At 42.0% G+C, this 19,145-nt stretch overlaps 1 protein-coding gene across 2 annotated transcripts; it reads right to left on the reverse strand.

Annotated features, from left to right (window-relative positions):
* Positions 1–4,928: 4,928 nt before the first annotated feature.
* On the reverse strand, positions 4,929–18,579 carry LOC121382786 (tubulin alpha-2/alpha-4 chain-like). Of its 2 annotated transcripts, none has more exons than XM_041512388.1 (4): positions 18,357–18,533; positions 17,302–17,524; positions 15,494–15,795; positions 4,929–5,859 (listed from the first exon to the last, which is right to left on the reverse strand). In XM_041512388.1, exons 1-4 carry the CDS (start codon positions 18,357–18,359, stop codon positions 5,029–5,031), a joined length of 1,359 nt encoding a protein of 452 aa, XP_041368322.1. In that variant the 5' UTR covers positions 18,360–18,533; the 3' UTR covers positions 4,929–5,028. The 2 variants fall into 2 exon arrangements, with proteins under 2 accessions (XP_041368322.1, XP_041368323.1); XM_041512389.1 differs by lacking the exon at positions 4,929–5,859 and adding an exon at positions 13,948–14,848 and having other exon boundaries at positions 18,357–18,579.
* Between the last annotated feature and the right edge of the window lie 566 nt (positions 18,580–19,145).

Below are 19,145 nucleotides of genomic sequence, written 5' to 3' on the forward strand. Positions count from 1 at the left end.
CTGTGGGATGGTGCATATAAAAGATCCCTTGCTTCTAATCGAAAAGAGTAGCCCATGAAGTGGCGACAGCGGGTGTCCTCTCTCAATATCTGTGTGGTTCTTAACCATATGTCTGACGCCATATAACCGTAAATAAAATGTGTTGAGTGCGTCGTTAAATAAAAATTTCCTTCCTTCCCTTGGTATTTTCCCATAAAACGATCAGTAAGCCGCTACTGGTGTGTGTAATGAACTCACCGAGGTGCAAGCGTTCACTTGCTGCCATTACATATAGAATGCTCGAAACTTTCGTGGTATATGAGCATGTAAAAAAGTTCAAGTCAAGCCATTACATATATCGTGGTTTAAACCGTGTGTGTTGTTTTGTAACAGCCAGGACATTAAAGCGATATAAATCGAAAACAAAACAAGTCTTTACCACCAGCCTCATTGGTATCAATATAATGGGGTTAAAACCACTACATCGACTTTTCTCTGTTTGTATTGATCTTTAAAAACATTTTGTACATATTTAAAATTTGTAGCCGATTTTATAAATGTTGTTCTTATGTAACAGAGACAGAACACACACACACACACACACACACACACACACACACACACACACACACGATGTTGATAGTGTTTATGTAGACTTTTGTAATATTGTTCACAATAAAATGTCAGATAAACTTCATCATAAACCGGCCTTGGTGGCGTCGTGGTTAGGCCATCGGTCTACAGGCTGGTAGGTACTAGGTTCGAATGCCAGTCGAGGCATGGGATTTTTAATCCTGATACCGACTCCAAACCCCGAGTGAGTGCTCCGCAAGGCTCAGTGGGTAAGTGTAAACCACTTGCACCGACCAGTGATCCATAACTGGTTCAACAAAGGCCATGGTTTGTGCTATCCTGCCTGTGGGAAGCGCAAATAAAAGATCCCTTGCTGCCTGTCGTTAAAGAGTAGCCTATGTGGCGACAGCGGGTTTCCTCTAAAAACATTGTCAGAATGACCATATGTTTGACGTCCAATAGCCGATGATAAGATAAAAAAAAATCAATGTGCTCTAGTAGAACTGTTCATATATAATCTGCCGAAAACAGATCTTGCCTTTTAATGCGCGCGCGTGCGATCGCGCTCGTACAACGCACGTAATTTCAATCTGGCGAGTGTGAAAAATAACGCACGTTGCACCTAAAATAATTTTGTATATTGATTGCCACTAGTTACCTTATGTAGCTGATAGAAAGATCCGTTTAATAATACCAGAAAAAAAATGTTACGAGAACGGTAGTGTCCATGCAATATTTTAATATATGACTGGTACTTATATTTGCTATACAAATCGGAAAACTCGAGTTTAATAGACATCTTCGATGACGTACTAATCCGATCAAAAATTCTTTGCCCATTTAATTTATTATTAATTAGAAACAGTCCACTTTTGTAAGGTAATAGATCACAACGTCTGATAAGGATAACTCATTTATACTGTTCATATAGTTTTGACAAAAAGAGAAAAGGGATTGAATTAAATAGTGGCTTCTGTAGCCTAGACAAATGAACTCGTTACGGAATTCAGCGAAGTCGGTAAAATTGTCTCGATTAGTTCATAACTGTTAGCCTACAAAGCTTACGTGAGGTACGGAAAATGGCAATCGTGTAATTTTATACCTTCTTTCAACAAAAAAAAAAGAAGATTTTTTTTTTTTAAACGGAATAATAAACAGAAGGAAAAAAAGAAATAATAAATAGGCATGTAGGATTGGAATAAGCCTAGGTATTGTTTTTACGTCTATTATTTTTCTTTTTTATCTTAACAAAAATCTAATAAAACTCCATTTAAATATTTGTATTTCATTTGTACACACTATAGTAACAGTAATCGAAGATCATTGCCGACTATTTATTTAATTTTTGTTTCGTTTGTTAGAACGTCACAGACCATGCGACTGAAACATGATTAGATGCCCAGTACTCTGTCTCATAAGAAGAGGCAGTACGTAGCACATACTTTTTGCCGTATCCTGTCGATAACACCCCAAATGTATCCTTCAAATTCAAAATGGAATCAATAATGTGTAATTGTTTTGGTTTAATGACGTAATTAAATCCAAATTCATCCAAAACGGCATTGGCCAACTCTTCTATGTTGTAACGTCGCTTGGTATGAGACGGCCCCTGTAACTGCTGCACAAGGCGGAATCGCCCAGTGGCGATCACGTGATCTACGTCTCGAAATAGATCGCCGAGCTTTGTAATTGTTGCGACGGAGTGTCACGAAGCGTAGCTGAATGTGGGTGCTGTCGGGTTTCTTTCTGTAGTATGTGTATTAGTGATTAATATGTGGATTTTTTTTGTATCAGTTAACTCGAAAATGATCGATGTAAAGGTATTTGACGTCAAACATAGGATTGTTGTGGTATTAGAGCGGGAATCTTTGCCTACCGTTTGGTAGTCAGGAATTGCCAAAAATATACATAGGTTGGTCTCTGACTGTAATGAGAGCGTATTTATGTCCAAATGTCCGTCTAGCTCTCTTACAGTCAGAGTACTCGGGCTATGTGGCATATTGACCAATCAGAGTTATCGGGGTCAGATTATTTTTACTCTTGGAATTCTGCACGTACACGCTGACAACTTATTACGCATTGATGATGGTGTATAAAATTATGAGGTTTTTCATTATCTTTATTATGGCATCCCACGTTTTGAATAAAATCTTTTGTAATGACAGATTTTGTCAATCTAATTAAAATTAGCTCCAATCTAATTAAAATTAGCTCCACTATTACATGTGGATCTAAAGACAGCCATTTGGAGCTCATGTCCACCAATCAAAACCTTACTTGCAGAATCATGCCAGTGATTTAAAACTAACAACACTGCGTAGTCCCCAATGTCCAGGTAACATTTCGTCTGTAAATAATAATTTAAATATTGACCAATCACACTTCGCCTTTTATAACGTTATTTGGGAGCATACAAATTCTAAAAATATCGGGCGAGTCTATTTTAGTGGCCGCAGTACAGCGAACCATACCAATACGTACGGGGTGGGTTATCAGTCTTCAATTTTACATTAAAAATTATTTATTTATTTATAAAAAAACAAAAAACTAAATCAGTCTTCAGTTTTACATTACAAATTATTTATTTTATAAAATAAAACATGTTTTAAGGCATTCGTAATTCACACGAAACATGTCGTATACCCTCAGGATAATTCGGAATGATTTCAAATTATTTTTAAATCACTGGCAGGATTCTGCAAGTAAGGTTTTGATTGGTGGACATGAGCTCCAACTGGCTGTCTTTAGATCCACATGTAATAGTGGAGCTAATTTTAATTAGATTGAATTAGCTCCACTATTACATGTGGATCTAACAGCAGCCAGTTGGAGCTCATGTCCACCAATCAAAACCTTGCAGATTCATGCCAGTGATTTGAAAATAATTTGAAAATATTCCGAATTATCCTGAGGGTATACGATATGTTTCATGTGAATTTCGAATGCCTTATTTAGACCAGTATAACTAATTATAATCGGATTGCTAACATCACTGCGTAGTCTCCAATGTCCAGGTAACATTTCGTCAGTAAATAATAATTTAAATATTGACCAATCACACTTCGCCTTTTACAACGTAATTTGGGAGCATACAAATTCTAAAAATATCGGGCGAGTCTATTTTAGTGGCCGCAGTACAGCGAACCATACCAATACGTACGGGATAGGTTATCAGTCTTCAATTTTACATTAAAAACTATTTATTTATTTATAAAACCCCCCAACTAAATCAGTCTTCAGTTTTACATTACAAATTATTTATTTTATAAAATAAAACATGTTTTAAGGCATTCGTAATTCACACGAAACATAATAATACCCTCAGGATAATTCGGAATGTTTTCAAATTATTTTTAAATCACTGGCATGATTCTGCAAGTAAGGTTTTGATTGGTGGACATGAGCTCCAACTGGCTGGTGTTAGATCCACATGTAATAGTGGAGCTAATTTTAATTAGATTGAGATTTTGTCAGAGATTGTATATATTTTTTTATCAACAACATTAGGGCGGTTCTAGATCAATGACGTAACGCTGTAAGAGCAGTTCGTAGCGGTAGGTCAAATGACGTGTTACAAAATGTTGAGGGAGGGAGACTGGTTGCGTAATTGTTGAATTAAAAATGCCACGTGAATGTCTATCTCCCAACCAACACTATCAATTGAAGTATTTGTAGGCCTACGTTTCACGAGTTATTTAAAAAAAATGTTTTAATAATATGAGTCGGTAGTGCACACCTGAGATGCTTGGGTCATAGTTCATGAACCACCTCGGAACCAGTGGGGTTTTTCCCCCCATCCCAACTATCCTAAACATGTTCGTTGTACATAATAATGAAATTCAAGACAAGTTGATTCCTATATATATGTTTAGCTTCACCATTTTGTTCGTCTTCTAAAAGAGCATTGTCTTCTGCCCAAACAGACAATCAATTATTTAAAATGTTACAATGAAATAATTTCCATATTAATGCATGCAAATAATGTGGTTCTTCTGGAGGAGAACGAGAGATATTTACAAGTCCTGCTTGATAACACAGGTGCATGGTGTATCAGAAATAACATGTCAATAAATGGAGAGAAATCAAAAGTACTACATTTCCATACCTATTCTATAAATAGAACAACTTACTTATTTAAGTGCGGTGAAGTTATCTTACATACACTTATTAGTGGAGTAGACTTGTGAATATGGATATGTCATAGCCTTTAATATACCAATCGTGAAGCACTAGTTGAGACGTGAAAAGCCCAACCAGACAGGATCCGATTCACGTATCGACCCAAGCACCTCAAGCACCAACTCTGAACCCGACCCCCCCCCCCCCCCCAACCCCAGTTTAGACTGCTGCTCTTCACATTAAAAACAAAACACGTATTTGTTATGTTAATTTTATTGCAAACACTAGTTACAGCTTCTCGTTAGTGTATAAATTAGGACGGTTGGGGGGGGGGGGGGGGTGAGTCCTGGGATTAGTTTAGTATTCGTCACCACCCTCCTCTTCACCCTCACCCTCCACAGAGTCGACGCCAACCTCCTCGTAGTCCTTTTCCAGGGCAGCCAGATCCTCGCGAGCCTCCGAGAACTCTCCCTCCTCCATACCCTCACCGACGTACCAGTGGACGAAGGCGCGCTTGGCGTACATCAGATCGAACTTGTGGTCGAGACGCGCCCACGCCTTGGCGATGGCAGTCGTGTTGCTCAATATGCAGACGGCGCGCTGGACCTTGGCCAAGTCACCTCCAGGGACGACGGTGGGTGGCTGGTAGTTGATTCCGACCTTGAACCCGGTGGGACACCAGTCGACGAACTGGATGGTCCTCTTGGTCTTGATGGTGGCGATGGCGGCGTTGACGTCCTTGGGCACGACGTCACCACGGTACAGCATGCAGCAGGCCATGTACTTTCCGTGACGAGGATCGCACTTGACCATCTGGTTGGCAGGCTCGAAGGTTGCGTTGGTGATCTCGGCAACAGACAGCTGTTCGTGGTAGGCCTTCTCGGCGGAGATCACCGGGGCGTAGGTGGCCAGGGGGAAGTGGATTCGTGGGTAGGGCACCAAATTGGTCTGGAACTCGGTTAAGTCGACGATGAGGGCGCCGTCGAAGCGGAGAGAGGCGGTGATGGAACTGACGATCTGCGCCATAAGTCTGTTCAGGTTGGTGTACGTCGGACGCTCAATGTCAAGGTTACGACGGCAGATGTCGTAGATGGCCTCATTGTCGACCATGAAGGTGCAGTCGGAGTGCTCCAGGGTGGTGTGGGTGGTCAGGATGGAGTTGTACGGTTCCACTACAGCCGTCGAGATCTGGAAAGTTAATATGTAAGCAATATGTGATAAACATTTTTACAAGTCTTAATTCGTGTTTTAAATATCTACATACAGGTAATATGAGGCTACACGCTATTTTGTTCCAAAAGAGAAATGACTGCTCATTACAAGTCATGCTGTACAAGATAATCAGATGCTTAAAAATATTGTTTATCTGCTCCACTAGAGCATTAAGTCATCGGCTGTTGGATTCAGAAGAAAAAAAACAATTTATCATTATTAGCAGCCTGGGATTTGTCTGCATTTTCCATACAGGGCAGCACATGTGACTGTCTTTGATATATCAGTCATGGGAATTCCGTTGTTATGGAATGGGCTATTTTAAAACACAGATTATAATTATTAAAGTTAAAGTATGTTTTGTTTAACGATACCACTGAAGCACATTTATGAATTATTCTGCTATTGGATGTCAAACATTTGGTAATTCTGACAGTCTTAGAGAGGAAACGCACTACATTATTTAAATCAGTAACAAGGGATATTTTATATGCACCATCCCACAGACAGGATAGGACTACGTCCTTTGATATACCAGTCGTGGGGCACTGGCTGGAACGAGAACTAGCCCAATGGGCCCACCGACGGGGATCCATCCAAGACCAAAAACGTATAAAGCATACGTTTTACCACTGAACTATGCCCACCCCACCCCAAGATTATTTAAAACGTTCTAACCTGGGGTGCTGGGCATACAGCGAACTCCAGCTTGGATTTCTTCCCATAGTCGACGGAGAGTCGCTCCATCAGCAGAGAGGAGAAACCCGATCCGGTTCCTCCGCCGAAACTGTGGAAGATGAGGAATCCTTGGAGACCGGTGCACTGATCGGCCAGCTTCCGGATCCTGTCGAGGACGACGTCGACGATCTCCTTGCCCACGGTATAGTGGCCGCGGGCGTAGTTGTTGGCGGCGTCCTCCTTGCCGGTGATCAGCTGCTCCGGGTGGAACAGTTGGCGGTAAGTTCCGGTACGAACCTCGTCTGAAGAGAAATCAAAATACTCAATGAATAGGTCGACATTTAGTTTTAATTCAAAATGGCGCATTTATGGTCTTAGATCTAACAACTAAATCTTTGTTTTCAACACAAAGTGTTACTTAAAGGGCCGTACCTAGCCTATATTCAGTGGGGTGGCCGTACAAAACCAATCAAGGTAATAGGGGGACACCAGCCAGTTGGAGCGCATGTCCACCAATCAAAACCTTACTTGCAGAATCCTGCCAGTGATTTAAAACTAACAACACTGCGTAGTCCCCAATGTCTAGGTAATATTTCGTCTGTAAATAATAATTTAAATATTGACCAATCACACTTCGCCTTTTATAACGTTATTTGGGAGCATACAAATTCTAAAAATATCAGGCGAGTCTATTTTAGTGGCCGCAGTACAGCGAACCATACCAATACGTACGGGGTGGGTTATCAGTCTTCAATTTTACATTAAAAATTATTTATTTATTTATAAAAAACCCCCCAACTAAATCAGTCTTCAGTTTTACATTACAAATTATTTATTTTATAAAATAAAACATGTTTTAAGGCATTCGTAATTCACACGAAATATTTCGTATACCCTCAGGATAATTCGGAATGTTTTCAAATTATTTTTAAATCACTGGCAGGATTCTGCAAGTAAGGTTTTGATTGGTGGACATGAGCTCCAACTGGCTGGAGGTAGATCCACATATAATAGTGGAGCTAATTTTAATTAGATTGTCTACGGCCCCACCCATATATGCCTTCTGAACGCCATGAGCAAGCACACAGGCAGAATTCTAAAAAGGGCAGTTTGAGTTTGTTAAAGGCAAACGAGCCGAACTCCCGAAAGGAACGTGATCGTTAGAATGCTCCACGGGTTTGTTTAGAAAAAAAAGAAGAAAAAAAAAGGATTCTCAAAGGCGTGCTTTCAGGACAAGTTAGCGTTAATTATTGTGGATGATATATCTAAACAAACACCTCAACCCAAAACAAGTGATACAAACGATCCACCAATGAATTACAACAACTGTAATTTCCATCATGTAGTAGGCAGTTCAGTCGTAAAAAAGGCTTAATAAATTATGAAAGGTCGAGAGTTTATCGACTCCATTAGAGTATTACATTAATTATCCACTTTTGGATGTTAAAGTTTGGTTTGTTTAACGACACCACTAGAGCACATTGATTCATTAATCATCGGCTATTGGATGTCAAACACTTGGTAATTTTAACAGTCATTTGAGGAAACCCGCTACATTTGTTTTTCTAATGCAGCAAGGGATCTTTTATATGCACTTTCCCACACAGGATATCACATACCACCGCCTTAGATATACCAGTCGTGGTGCACTGGCTGGAACGAGAAATAGCCAAATGGGCCCACCGACGGGGATCGATCCCAAACCGACAGCGCATCAAGGGAGCGCTTTACCACTGGGCTACGTCCCGCCCCTATTGGATGTTAAACATTTAAAAGAATTCTGGTATAGTTTTTATAGACAATTCTACATTCTCCTATTCATTAGCAGGAAGGAATCTTTTTATGTACTTCCCCACAGACAGGACGGCTCTCTGGGGCTCTGGTTGAGAATGGGGGGGGGGGGGGGGGGGGGGGGGCTCCCAAGCGAGGGCTTTAAGCACACACCTCTCTAGTAATAACACTTTGAATACGAATTCAACCTGCTAAGATATTACGATGTTATTTAAAATGTGAATAGAAGTTCTACTTACCATGTTTGCTGTGAAGTAAAGGACGGACGGTTGACAACTGAAATCTGCTCACGTTCACGTTTATAGTTCGCTGCGAGACGAGACTGGGAACTGGGAACTGTATTAACGTGCCCCTATCCACAGAGGTTCAGGCACGCCCACTACGGATTTAGCCTCTGACTTCGCCAGTGACTAACTCCGGAGCAGGAGGGGGGATTGAGTTTGAAGTGGGCAGGTTTTGGAAAAAAGCCATTTAGTGCGGTCAAACGCAAGCGCGGACCGAATAGCAGACACTTCGCAAACTTGAAGTATCACCGAGTGGGGGCCGTGCTCTGATTGGCTAAGTTTCGATTCCTCGGTGAGGCCTGGCAAATACCTAAGTCTATAAAGAGTAACTGCATCCAAAAACATGTCCGGACTCTAAAATTTAACCCAAAGTAGTTGAGACTGCTCAGCCAAAAGGTTTTAAGGTGATTTTGAGCAATTGATCGGGCGCCAAAGTAAAGTGCGTCAGACTATTTATAAAAAAAATAAACATAAAATTTTGAACTCGATCGAAAATGTTTAAAGTCCAACTAGCCCAAAAAGGAGGTTGTTACCTGTCCTAGCAAAGGTTGGCGTCTACGGCGAGCCGATGAAGTCACTGACGTCGAGATGTGGGAGATCCTGCCGGTAGGGGGAGTCTGCTAGTAGCTTAGTGATGTGGCTATATTCGCTCCCCGCGATGATTTTGAGGGCACGATGTAGCGACGGGTTGTCCATTTCTTTAAGCAGCAGCGCTTGATGGTATATCCCCCTCCGGCGAATGGTGACGCAAACTGCGTTGATCCCCCTTTCATCCCGGATTCGGTGGACGGCGAAGTCACCTTCATCAGGCTCGGTAGGTAGCGGATGGTACGCCTTGTGTTTTGGCTCACTAATGAGTTGGCGCACGTCTTCTAGGTTGGTCTTCGTCAGCTGATGATACCGCGGATGAAGTTTGCTGGCCTGAAGCGTCCATGGTTCCTCTAGTTGTTTATCTGGCTTCGGCGGTTTGGTGGGGCGACTTGGCCTGGCTGGTATGGCACTCGGAGGAGTGGTCGCCTTTCTCTTGGTTACAGCCGTCTTCCGGGCCTGGGTCTCGGGTGTCGTCCGTTTAACCGGCGATAGACCCTGTATCCCATGGTAGAAGGGCGGTGGAACGGGTCGTGTAGACGGTGGATCGCAGATGACTGTGTCCGGCGCGTCGACTTCCTCGGTGACTGTGACTTTATTCTAATTGTATTTTATTATTGCCTTTATTATTCTATTGTATTTGTATTATACTACTGTCTCTATTACTGTATTGCATTTGTATTAATACCATTGTTCTACTGTCTCCTGTAAACCCTATCTTGTCACTACAGTTTATATATCATGCTCCTCATATGCCGTTGTGTAACGGCCTGAGCGTAATAAAGTTTTGTTCTGTTCTGTTCTGTTTTTGTCAGTTTAAAAAAGCCAAAACATTTCAGAGATTCAAGACATACTTTAATACAAACGCGTATGTAACATGAATTAGACTATCAACACCCCCCCCCCCCTCCCACCACCACCACCACCACCACCAAGGATCCCGGTAGCTCACCCCCAGTGAATCAAACCCAAAGTGCAAAGAAATTTCCACTACCCAATACCCAACCCCCACCCCCGGCGCGTGTGCAGGGAGTGAGTGTAGGTGTTCGACCCCCATACTGAAGCAAATTTTCTACTTTTTAAAAATACATTTCCAAGGAGGCATGTCTCGACGCCACCTATAAACTTCACTCGCCACAGTTTAGACAACCCTGCTACAATTCATGCAGACGCGCCTGCCCCACCCCACCCCTCAACAACAACAACAACACATAAACAAAAACAAACGAACAAACAAAAACAAAACAAACCGACAACAAACCCCAAAACGAAACAAACCAACAACCAAAATACTCCCCAGAACCCCCCCCCCCCCCCCCCCACACACACCCCAATAGCATACACATCTAATCATATGTGTGTAACTAAACAAAAATCAAATTCGTCGTAGCAGTACCCCTTTTCTCGTTCCAGCCAGTGCACCACGACTGGTATATTAAAGGCCGTTGTAAGTTATATCCTGTCTGTGGAATGGTGCATATAAAAGACCCCTTGCTACTAATTGAAAAATGTAGAGGGTTTGACATTCATTAGTCGATGATCATTAAATCAATATGCTCTAGTGGTGTTGTTAATTTTTTTTTTACCCAGAACCCCACAGTATTCATTTAATCAGCCGCAAATTCTTCAACAATTTTTATTTTTATTTTGATTAACGACACCACTAGAGCACATTGATTTATTAATCATCAGCTATTGGATGCCAAACATATGGCAATTTTGACACAGACATAGAAAGGAAACCCGCTACATTTTGTTTTATTAGTAGCAAGGGATCTTTTATATGCACCATCCCACAGACATGATAGTATATACCACGGCCTTTGATATACCAGTCGTGGAGCACTGGCTGGAACGAGAAAAAACCCAATGGGTCCACCGACGGGGATCGATCCCAAAATCGACCGCGCATCAAGCGAGCGCTTTACCACTGGGCTACGTCCCGCACCAATTATTTCCAGTTTCGACACCCACCCCTGGAAATATTGCAAACCCCTGGCTATTCAGGACTCGGCCGCGGGGCAGACATGCTTGAAGCTCTAGTGGCATATAAGCATGTAAATAATTTACCCGACCCGACCTGGAAATATTGCAGCGGACGCCCTTGGTGTTTTTCCATAAGACGATCAGTAAGCCGCCACTGGCGCGTGTAATGAACTCATCGAGGTGCAAACGTTCACTTACTGCCATTATATACTCTTCAAAAACTCTAATAAGAATTTACAATTGCCAAAATTGTAAGGTATATTAGCTATGGGGAATGGTTATATGATAATAGTGAATTAACTGGGTAAACATTACAACCAGTAGTTCAGTATTACAGTAGGTTTTATGACCACCAAATATCTTGAAGGACGATTGGGGTCAGAAATGAAATTTGAAATTTGACGGGTTTTTTTTATCAGTAAATCGCAAATTCAAACAATAAAAATGACTAAAAACAAAACAATAACAACTGTATGATCAACAGAACGAAAAAGATTGACAGAAATAATGTTCCGCAGTGATTAATGGACCTTCTTAGAAATGGTCAAAAATCGAGAATGACACCCCACGCATGTGTACGGGACAACTGCGTGATGCATGTCCAAACTATGGAATGTGTTTTGGTGTGTTGATAAACAGACATGAACGTTCTTTACTAAGATGTCTGTGGTCAAAACATATAACATTAATATTTCAGGTTCCCCTGTGTTTTTTTTAATATCATTGGTATCAATATAATGGGGATAAAACCACTACATCGACTTTTCTCTGTTTGTATTGATCTTTAGAAACATTTTGTACATAATTAAAATTTGTGGCCAATTTTATAAATGTTGTTCCTATGTAACAGAGACAGAAACATTTTGAACGACACCTGAGTTAAGTTCTTTATAACATCTTTTGAATCCCCAAAATACGCAGACACAGGGCGCGTGTGCAGGGGGTGGGGCCGATGATTTGTTAATGTGTTCAGCACAAATTGTTTGTTGGTCCGAAGAGAAAAATGGGATATTTACCTATCACCGAACAGGAAGGAAAGGAATGTTTTATTTCACGACGCACTCAACACATTTTATTTACGGTTATATGGCGTCGGTCGACCGACTAGACTCCGTAGGCAAAGATTGCTCTAATACACCGATAACCCTATGTTTGATGTTAAATACCATTACATTGATCATTTAACCATTAAAACACACACACACACACACACACACACACACACACACACACACACACACACTCACTCACTCACTCACTCACTCACTCACTCACTCACTCACTCTCTCTCTCTCTCTCTCTCTCTGTCTCTCTCTCTCACACACACACACACACACACACTCACTCACTCACTCACTCACTCACTCACTCACTCACTCACTCTCTCACACACACACACAAACACACACACAACCAAGTCGATGTTGATAGTGTTTATGTAGATTTTTGTAATATTGTTCACAGTAAAATGTCAGATAAACTTCATCATAGCACTGTTCATATATCATCTGCCAAAAATAATAAAAGAAGGCGATGTAAACAACAGTGGTGGACAGACCAGTTGTCCGAATTGTGGAACGACATGTTTGTCAGAAAAGAACTGGTTAGGGCATAATGGTAGTCAAAAGCAACATTTGAAATCACTTTATGTTAAGACCAGAAAATCATTTATTAGGTGTGTACAACGGTGTAAACGGCAATATAGACAAAAAACGCTTTCTTTTATTTCTAAAGCCGCTGACGAGAACTACTGGAAAAATAGGTGTAGCTAATGAACGGTGTAAGACTATCCCAATAGAAGTGGTTCTTCCAGACGGGTCTGTTTCTAACTCACATTCTGAAGTTCTGTCTAGGTGGAAAAACCACTACGAATGAATGTTTAATGTAAGGAATGATTCTAACGAGGTTCACGAAAGTTCTATTCCAGGTGATGGCCAAGAATTTTTGCTTGAATTACTACATTAATGAAAAAGAGCTCATATGTGCAATAAACTGTGCTAAAAATGGTAACGCGACTGGCTTTAATAATATTCCAATTGAAGTGTTGCGCAATAGTACTGCTTGAGCATTTCTGCTTGATTTATTTAATACATGTTACAGTAGTGGTCTCGTACCAAATGTGTGGCTTCAGGATATTATTAACCCGATTCCTAAATCTAATACATCGGATCCCAGAGATCCGCTGGTATATAAACGGTATTGTAACATTTTTAATAACTGATTTCCCGTTTGGGCAGAAGACAATGCTCTTTTAGAAGACGAACAAAATGGTTTTAGAAAAAGAAGTACTGTTGATCATGTTTTATTGTTAACGTCAATAACAAAAAATCGCAAAAGGAAGAGGTTGTCCACTTTTACAGCCTTTACAGACTTCAAGAAAGCCTATGATTCGGTGAACAGATCGTCATTGTGGTGCAAACTAAGTGATCTAGGGATTAATGGTAATATGTGGAATGCGATACGTGCGGTGAAGTTATCTTACATACACTTATTAGTGGAGTAGACTTGTGAATATGGATACATTATAGCCTTTAATAAACCAATCGTGAAGCACTGGTTGAGACGTGAAAAGCCCAACCAGACGTGATCCGATTCACGTATCAACCCAAGCACCTCAAGCAAGCACTGTACACCAAGTCTGAACCCGACCCCCAACCCCAGTTTAAACAGCTGCTCTTCACATTAAAAACAAAACACACGTATTTGTTATGTTAATTTTATTGCAAACACTAGTTACAGCTTCTCGTTGGGGTATAAATTAGGACGGTTCTGGGGGGTGGGTGGGGGGGGAGAGTCCTGGGATTAGTTTAGTATTCGTCACCACCCTCCTCTTCACCCTCACCCTCCACAGAGTCGACGCCAACCTCCTCGTAGTCTTTCTCCAGGGCAGCCAGATCCTCGCGAGCCTCCGAGAACTCTCCCTCCTCCATACCCTCACCGACGTACCAGTGGACGAAGGCGCGCTTGGCGTACATCAGATCGAACTTGTGGTCGAGACGAGCCCACGCCTCGGCGATGGCGGTCGTGTTGCTCAACATGCAGACGGCGCGCTGGACCTTGGCCAAGTCACCTCCCGGCACGACGGTGGGCGGCTGGTAGTTGATACCGACCTTGAAACCGGTGGGACACCAGTCGACGAACTGGATGGTCCTCTTGGTCTTGATGGTGGCAATGGCGGCGTTGACGTCCTTGGGCACGACGTCACCACGGTACAGCATGCAGCAGGCCATGTACTTTCCGTGACGAGGATCGCACTTGACCATCTGGTTGGCTGGCTCGAAGGTTGCATTGGTGATCTCTGCAACAGACAGTTGTTCGTGGTAGGCCTTCTCGGCGGAGATCACCGGGGCGTAGGTGGCCAGGGGGAAGTGGATTCGTGGGTAGGGCACCAAGTTGGTCTGGAACTCGGTCAAGTCGACGTTGAGGGCGCCGTCGAAGCGGAGAGAGGCGGTGATGGAACTGACGATCTGCGCCATAAGTCTGTTCAGGTTGGTGTACGTCGGACGCTCAATGTCAAGGTTACGACGGCAGATGTCGTAGATGGCCTCGTTGTCGACCATGAAGGCGCAGTCGGAGTGCTCCAGGGTGGTGTGGGTGGTCAGGATGGAGTTGTACGGTTCCACTACAGCCGTTGAGATCTGAAAAGTTGATATATAAGCAATGTGTGATAAACCTTTTTACAAGTCTAATTCGTTTAAAAAAAAATATGAGGCTACATGATATTTTGTTCCATGAGACAGACGACTGCTCATTACAAATCATGTTGTACAAGACCAGCAGGTGCTTAAAAATATTGTTTATCTAGTACCACTAGAGCATTAAGTCATCGGCTGATGGATTCATAGAAAACCCCCATTATATAATTGTTAGCAGCCGGAGATCTTGTCTGCATTTTCAATACAGGGCAGCACAGGGGCGGCACAATGTAAAAAATAGTGGTACAGCTTGTGTTTGTCAGACACGCCTTTTAAATTACTTAGGACATTTTCACACACACACACACACACACACACACACACACACACACACACACACACACACCATTGAAAAGTGATACGGCTATGGCCGTACCGGCCATACCGTCTGCGCCGCCCCTGCAGCACACCTCACCGTCTTTGATACATCAGTCATGGGCCTATAACAATCGTGGTGCACTGGCTGGAACGAGAAATAGCCCAATGGGCCCACCGACGGGTATCGATCCGAGACCAAAAGCGTATACGGCATGCATTTTACCACTGGACTATGCCCCCGCCCCCCAAGATTATTTAAAAAGTTCTAACCTGGGGTGCTGGGTATACAGCGAACTCCAGCTTGGATTTCTTCCCATAGTCGACGGAGAGTCGCTCCATGAGCAGAGAGGTGAAACCCGAACCGGTTCCTCCGCCGAAACTGTGGAAGATGAGGAATCCCTGGAGACCGGTGCACTGATCGGCCAACTTCCGGATCCTGTCGAGGACGACGTCAACGATCTCCTTGCCCACGGTGTAGTGGCCGCGGGCGTAGTTGTTGGCGGCGTCCTCCTTGCCGGTGATCAGCTGCTCCGGGTGGAACAGTTGGCGGTAAGTTCCGGTACGAACCTCGTCTGGAGAGACAAATAAAAATACTCAATGAATAGGTTGACATTTGGTTTTAATTCAAGATGGCGCATTTACGGACAGTCATGTTACATGTGTGGTAGCTTTACACAAATAATAAGGACGCAGTGATAGTATCTCCTCCGGGTAGACCGATAAACATTTAACTGAACGAGGAACGTTTTCCTTGCCTCTGCCCCGCCGGGCACGAACAAGGCATTTGAAAACCAAATACAATGTAAAGTTACGAAACGTGTTTTATGTTGTTGTTTGGTGTTTTTTAAAATATATAATTCTTTACATTAGTTAGGACAATGATTGAGTATTTTTATAGGGTAAATATTTTAAAGGGACATTCCCGAATTTACTGCATTGTAAGATGTTTCCGACTAATAAAATATTTCTACAATAAACTTACATATTAAATATATTTTCTTAGAATATCAATGGCTGTATATTCAATGTGTTTCTGGTTGTCTTAATATTTGTAAGAAGCCCAAACTGGTTTTGTCTTCAGTTCTTTACACTGTTTTTATTTAAATCTTGAATTTTTATATTGATGTTGAACATCACCTTATTTGTTTGCATTACCATAGTTTAACACCCAATAGCCGATGTATTTTTCGTGCTGGGGTGTCGTTAAACATTCATTCATTCATTCATTCATTTATTCAAATAATTTTGTACCTATAAGATAATAAGGAAATAAGATGAAATTTAACCAAGTACAAATATTAGAACGCTCAGAAACACGTGTAATGTACAGCCACTAATATTTTATGCAGAAACATATATTTGATATGTAATTATAGTAGTCAAAAAAGGCTGTTAGTCGATAACATCTTAAAAATTGCAGCAAACTCAGCGCTGTCCCTTTAAACAGCTTATTTTAAACAGCGGTTATTTGTTTGTCCAACAGTTGGTTACTTTGTCACTTGGTCCAACGAAGAGGCAGCTCGCTACAGGCTCAAGGTAGTCCTAAACCAAATAACTTCCGGCTGGCACAAAGTTCGAGGTGCATCCAACTTTTGATAGAGAAGTTAACACCACAAGTCCTGTGATTGGTGATAACCGAGTGTGTTGGTTATAAAAATAATTAGTTTTATCTGGGCCAAATATGTATGCAATTGTATTTCATCTAGTACCACTGTGTCAAGTAGCCTTGTGCTTGAAACATGTATTGGGTACCTGTAAAAAAAACACCTACTCAAATGTTTTGCGGAACTAGGGTAGTCATAGACGCTACCCGTTATCTCTGAAATGAGCAATGTTTTTCCGATTCACTTTAAAGGTGAGGGGTGGTAGTATTTATATCCGTGGTGTTTATGTCGATTGATACACTGCAGGTAGGAGGTTCAGCCACATATGCTACTATTTTCGTCTATGGGATTTGATTTGGTAGTATACACCCTCAAACGGTGCTCCTACCGAAATATCACTGTATTCTTGGAAAATGGCTGCCATGACGTTTGTATTTTCAAAACAATACAAAGTACACAGCCAAAACTACTGACCTACAACAGTGGGCTCGAGATCGACGAAGACAGCCCGGGGCACGTGCTTGCCCGCCCCCGTCTCACTAAAGAACGTGTTGAAGGAGTCGTCCCCTCCCCCAATCGTCTTGTCGGACGGCATCTGTCCGTCAGGCTGGATCCCGTGCTCCAGACAGTACAACTCCCAGCATGCATTGCCGATCTGCACTCCGGCCTGGCCAACGTGGATACTGATACATTCCCTCTGAAGAAGAAAAATTAAAATAGTTTAAAGTAAAACATATGTAGGCCTATGTATACATATTTTTAACATTTTAACACGTATTAATGAAAATGTCTTTGACAAAGGCATTAGATATAGGGGTCTAACGGACCCGCCGCTCCCCAATCTCCCATCTGAACGCTGAAGATTGGGCAATCACACCCGTTGCTAGAAACTTCGTACGTCTGTAACATTTTCTTTCCTTAGAATTAGTGTAGCTTTGGATACGAGTAGGCCCCCTACGGTGTATGAATGTTTGATGGTTGTTAGTCACTCTCCCGCCCGCAAGCAACCCCTTGACGGCGAACCGTGAGACTCGCGACTGGTCAGTAAAACCAAATCTTGGAAAACAGTTTACGAATGAATGAGAACATGTTAGGTTGCGTTGAGGGGAAAGAGTTCGACCCGTACCCCTCTATATCAAAGGCTCTAAAGACTAACCCTAGCCCTATACCTAAAACAACCCTAACCATTGAAACGTGGTACGGGTTGAACTCATGCCGTTTGTTTTGTTTAACGACACCATTAGAGTTAAGTTAAAATCCACTATTGGATGTTAAACATTTAAAAGAATTCTGGTATAGTTTTTAGAGGCAATACGGCATTTTCCCATTCATTAGCAGGAAGGAATCTTTGTATGTACTGTCTAACACACAGGACGGCTTTATGGGGCTCTGGTTGAGAATGAGGAGGGGGGGGGGGGGGGTGCCACCCAAGCTTTAAGCACACACCTCTCTCATAATAACATTTTGAATACCAATCCAACCTGCAAAGATATGATGTTATTTAAAATGTGAATAGATGTTCTACTTACCATGTTTGCTGTGAAGTAAAGGACGGACGGGTGACAACTAAAATCTGCTCACGTTGACGTTTATAGTTCGCTGCGAGACGAGAATGGCCACGAGAACCACCCGAGCCTGTTTTTATAACGAGACGTCGTGTTTCCGTCACTACCAACACGCCGTACCCTAGGAGTTACCACACCACGTGATTACAGGTAATCTCTTACAACACTTAGCTGGTCATTAGGGTAATTACATCATTTACAAACCGACCTGTTTGTTTCGGCTGCATGCGCCAGGCAGAGTTGATTGGTTATTGCAACTTATTGGCGTGAACAAAACACGAGAATTACGCATTTCTCCCACTTGTTATGTAATGTATGTTTTCACCTTGACAGGTAGTAAGCAGCGAATCAATAAAGCTGCTTCTTGACCACGTAAAGCTAAGACAAAATGATCAATATCTACAACAATTGAATAGTGATACATCTACGTCATCAAGAGGTAAAACGTACGCTATATTTAAAGAAAATCTTAGCTTAGAGAAATATCTTATCCTATTACCACAAAAGTCCTGGACTACTTTACTAAAATTTAGAAGCTCCAACTATTATATGCCTATTGAAACAGGGCGCTGGAACAACACCCCAGTGGAACACAGAACATGCACCTTATGTAATACAAATGACAGGAGATGAATTTCACTATTTATTCACCTGCACATTTTTCGTAAATTCACGTCACTCATTGTTAAAACCATACTATTATATTAAACCCAGTATGCTGAAATATAAGCGTTTGATGACTAATAATAAAAT

The sequence above is a fragment of the Gigantopelta aegis genome, chromosome 10 (assembly GCF_016097555.1).
Source record: "Gigantopelta aegis isolate Gae_Host chromosome 10, Gae_host_genome, whole genome shotgun sequence".
Classification (NCBI taxonomy): domain Eukaryota; kingdom Metazoa; phylum Mollusca; class Gastropoda; order Neomphalida; family Peltospiridae; genus Gigantopelta; species Gigantopelta aegis.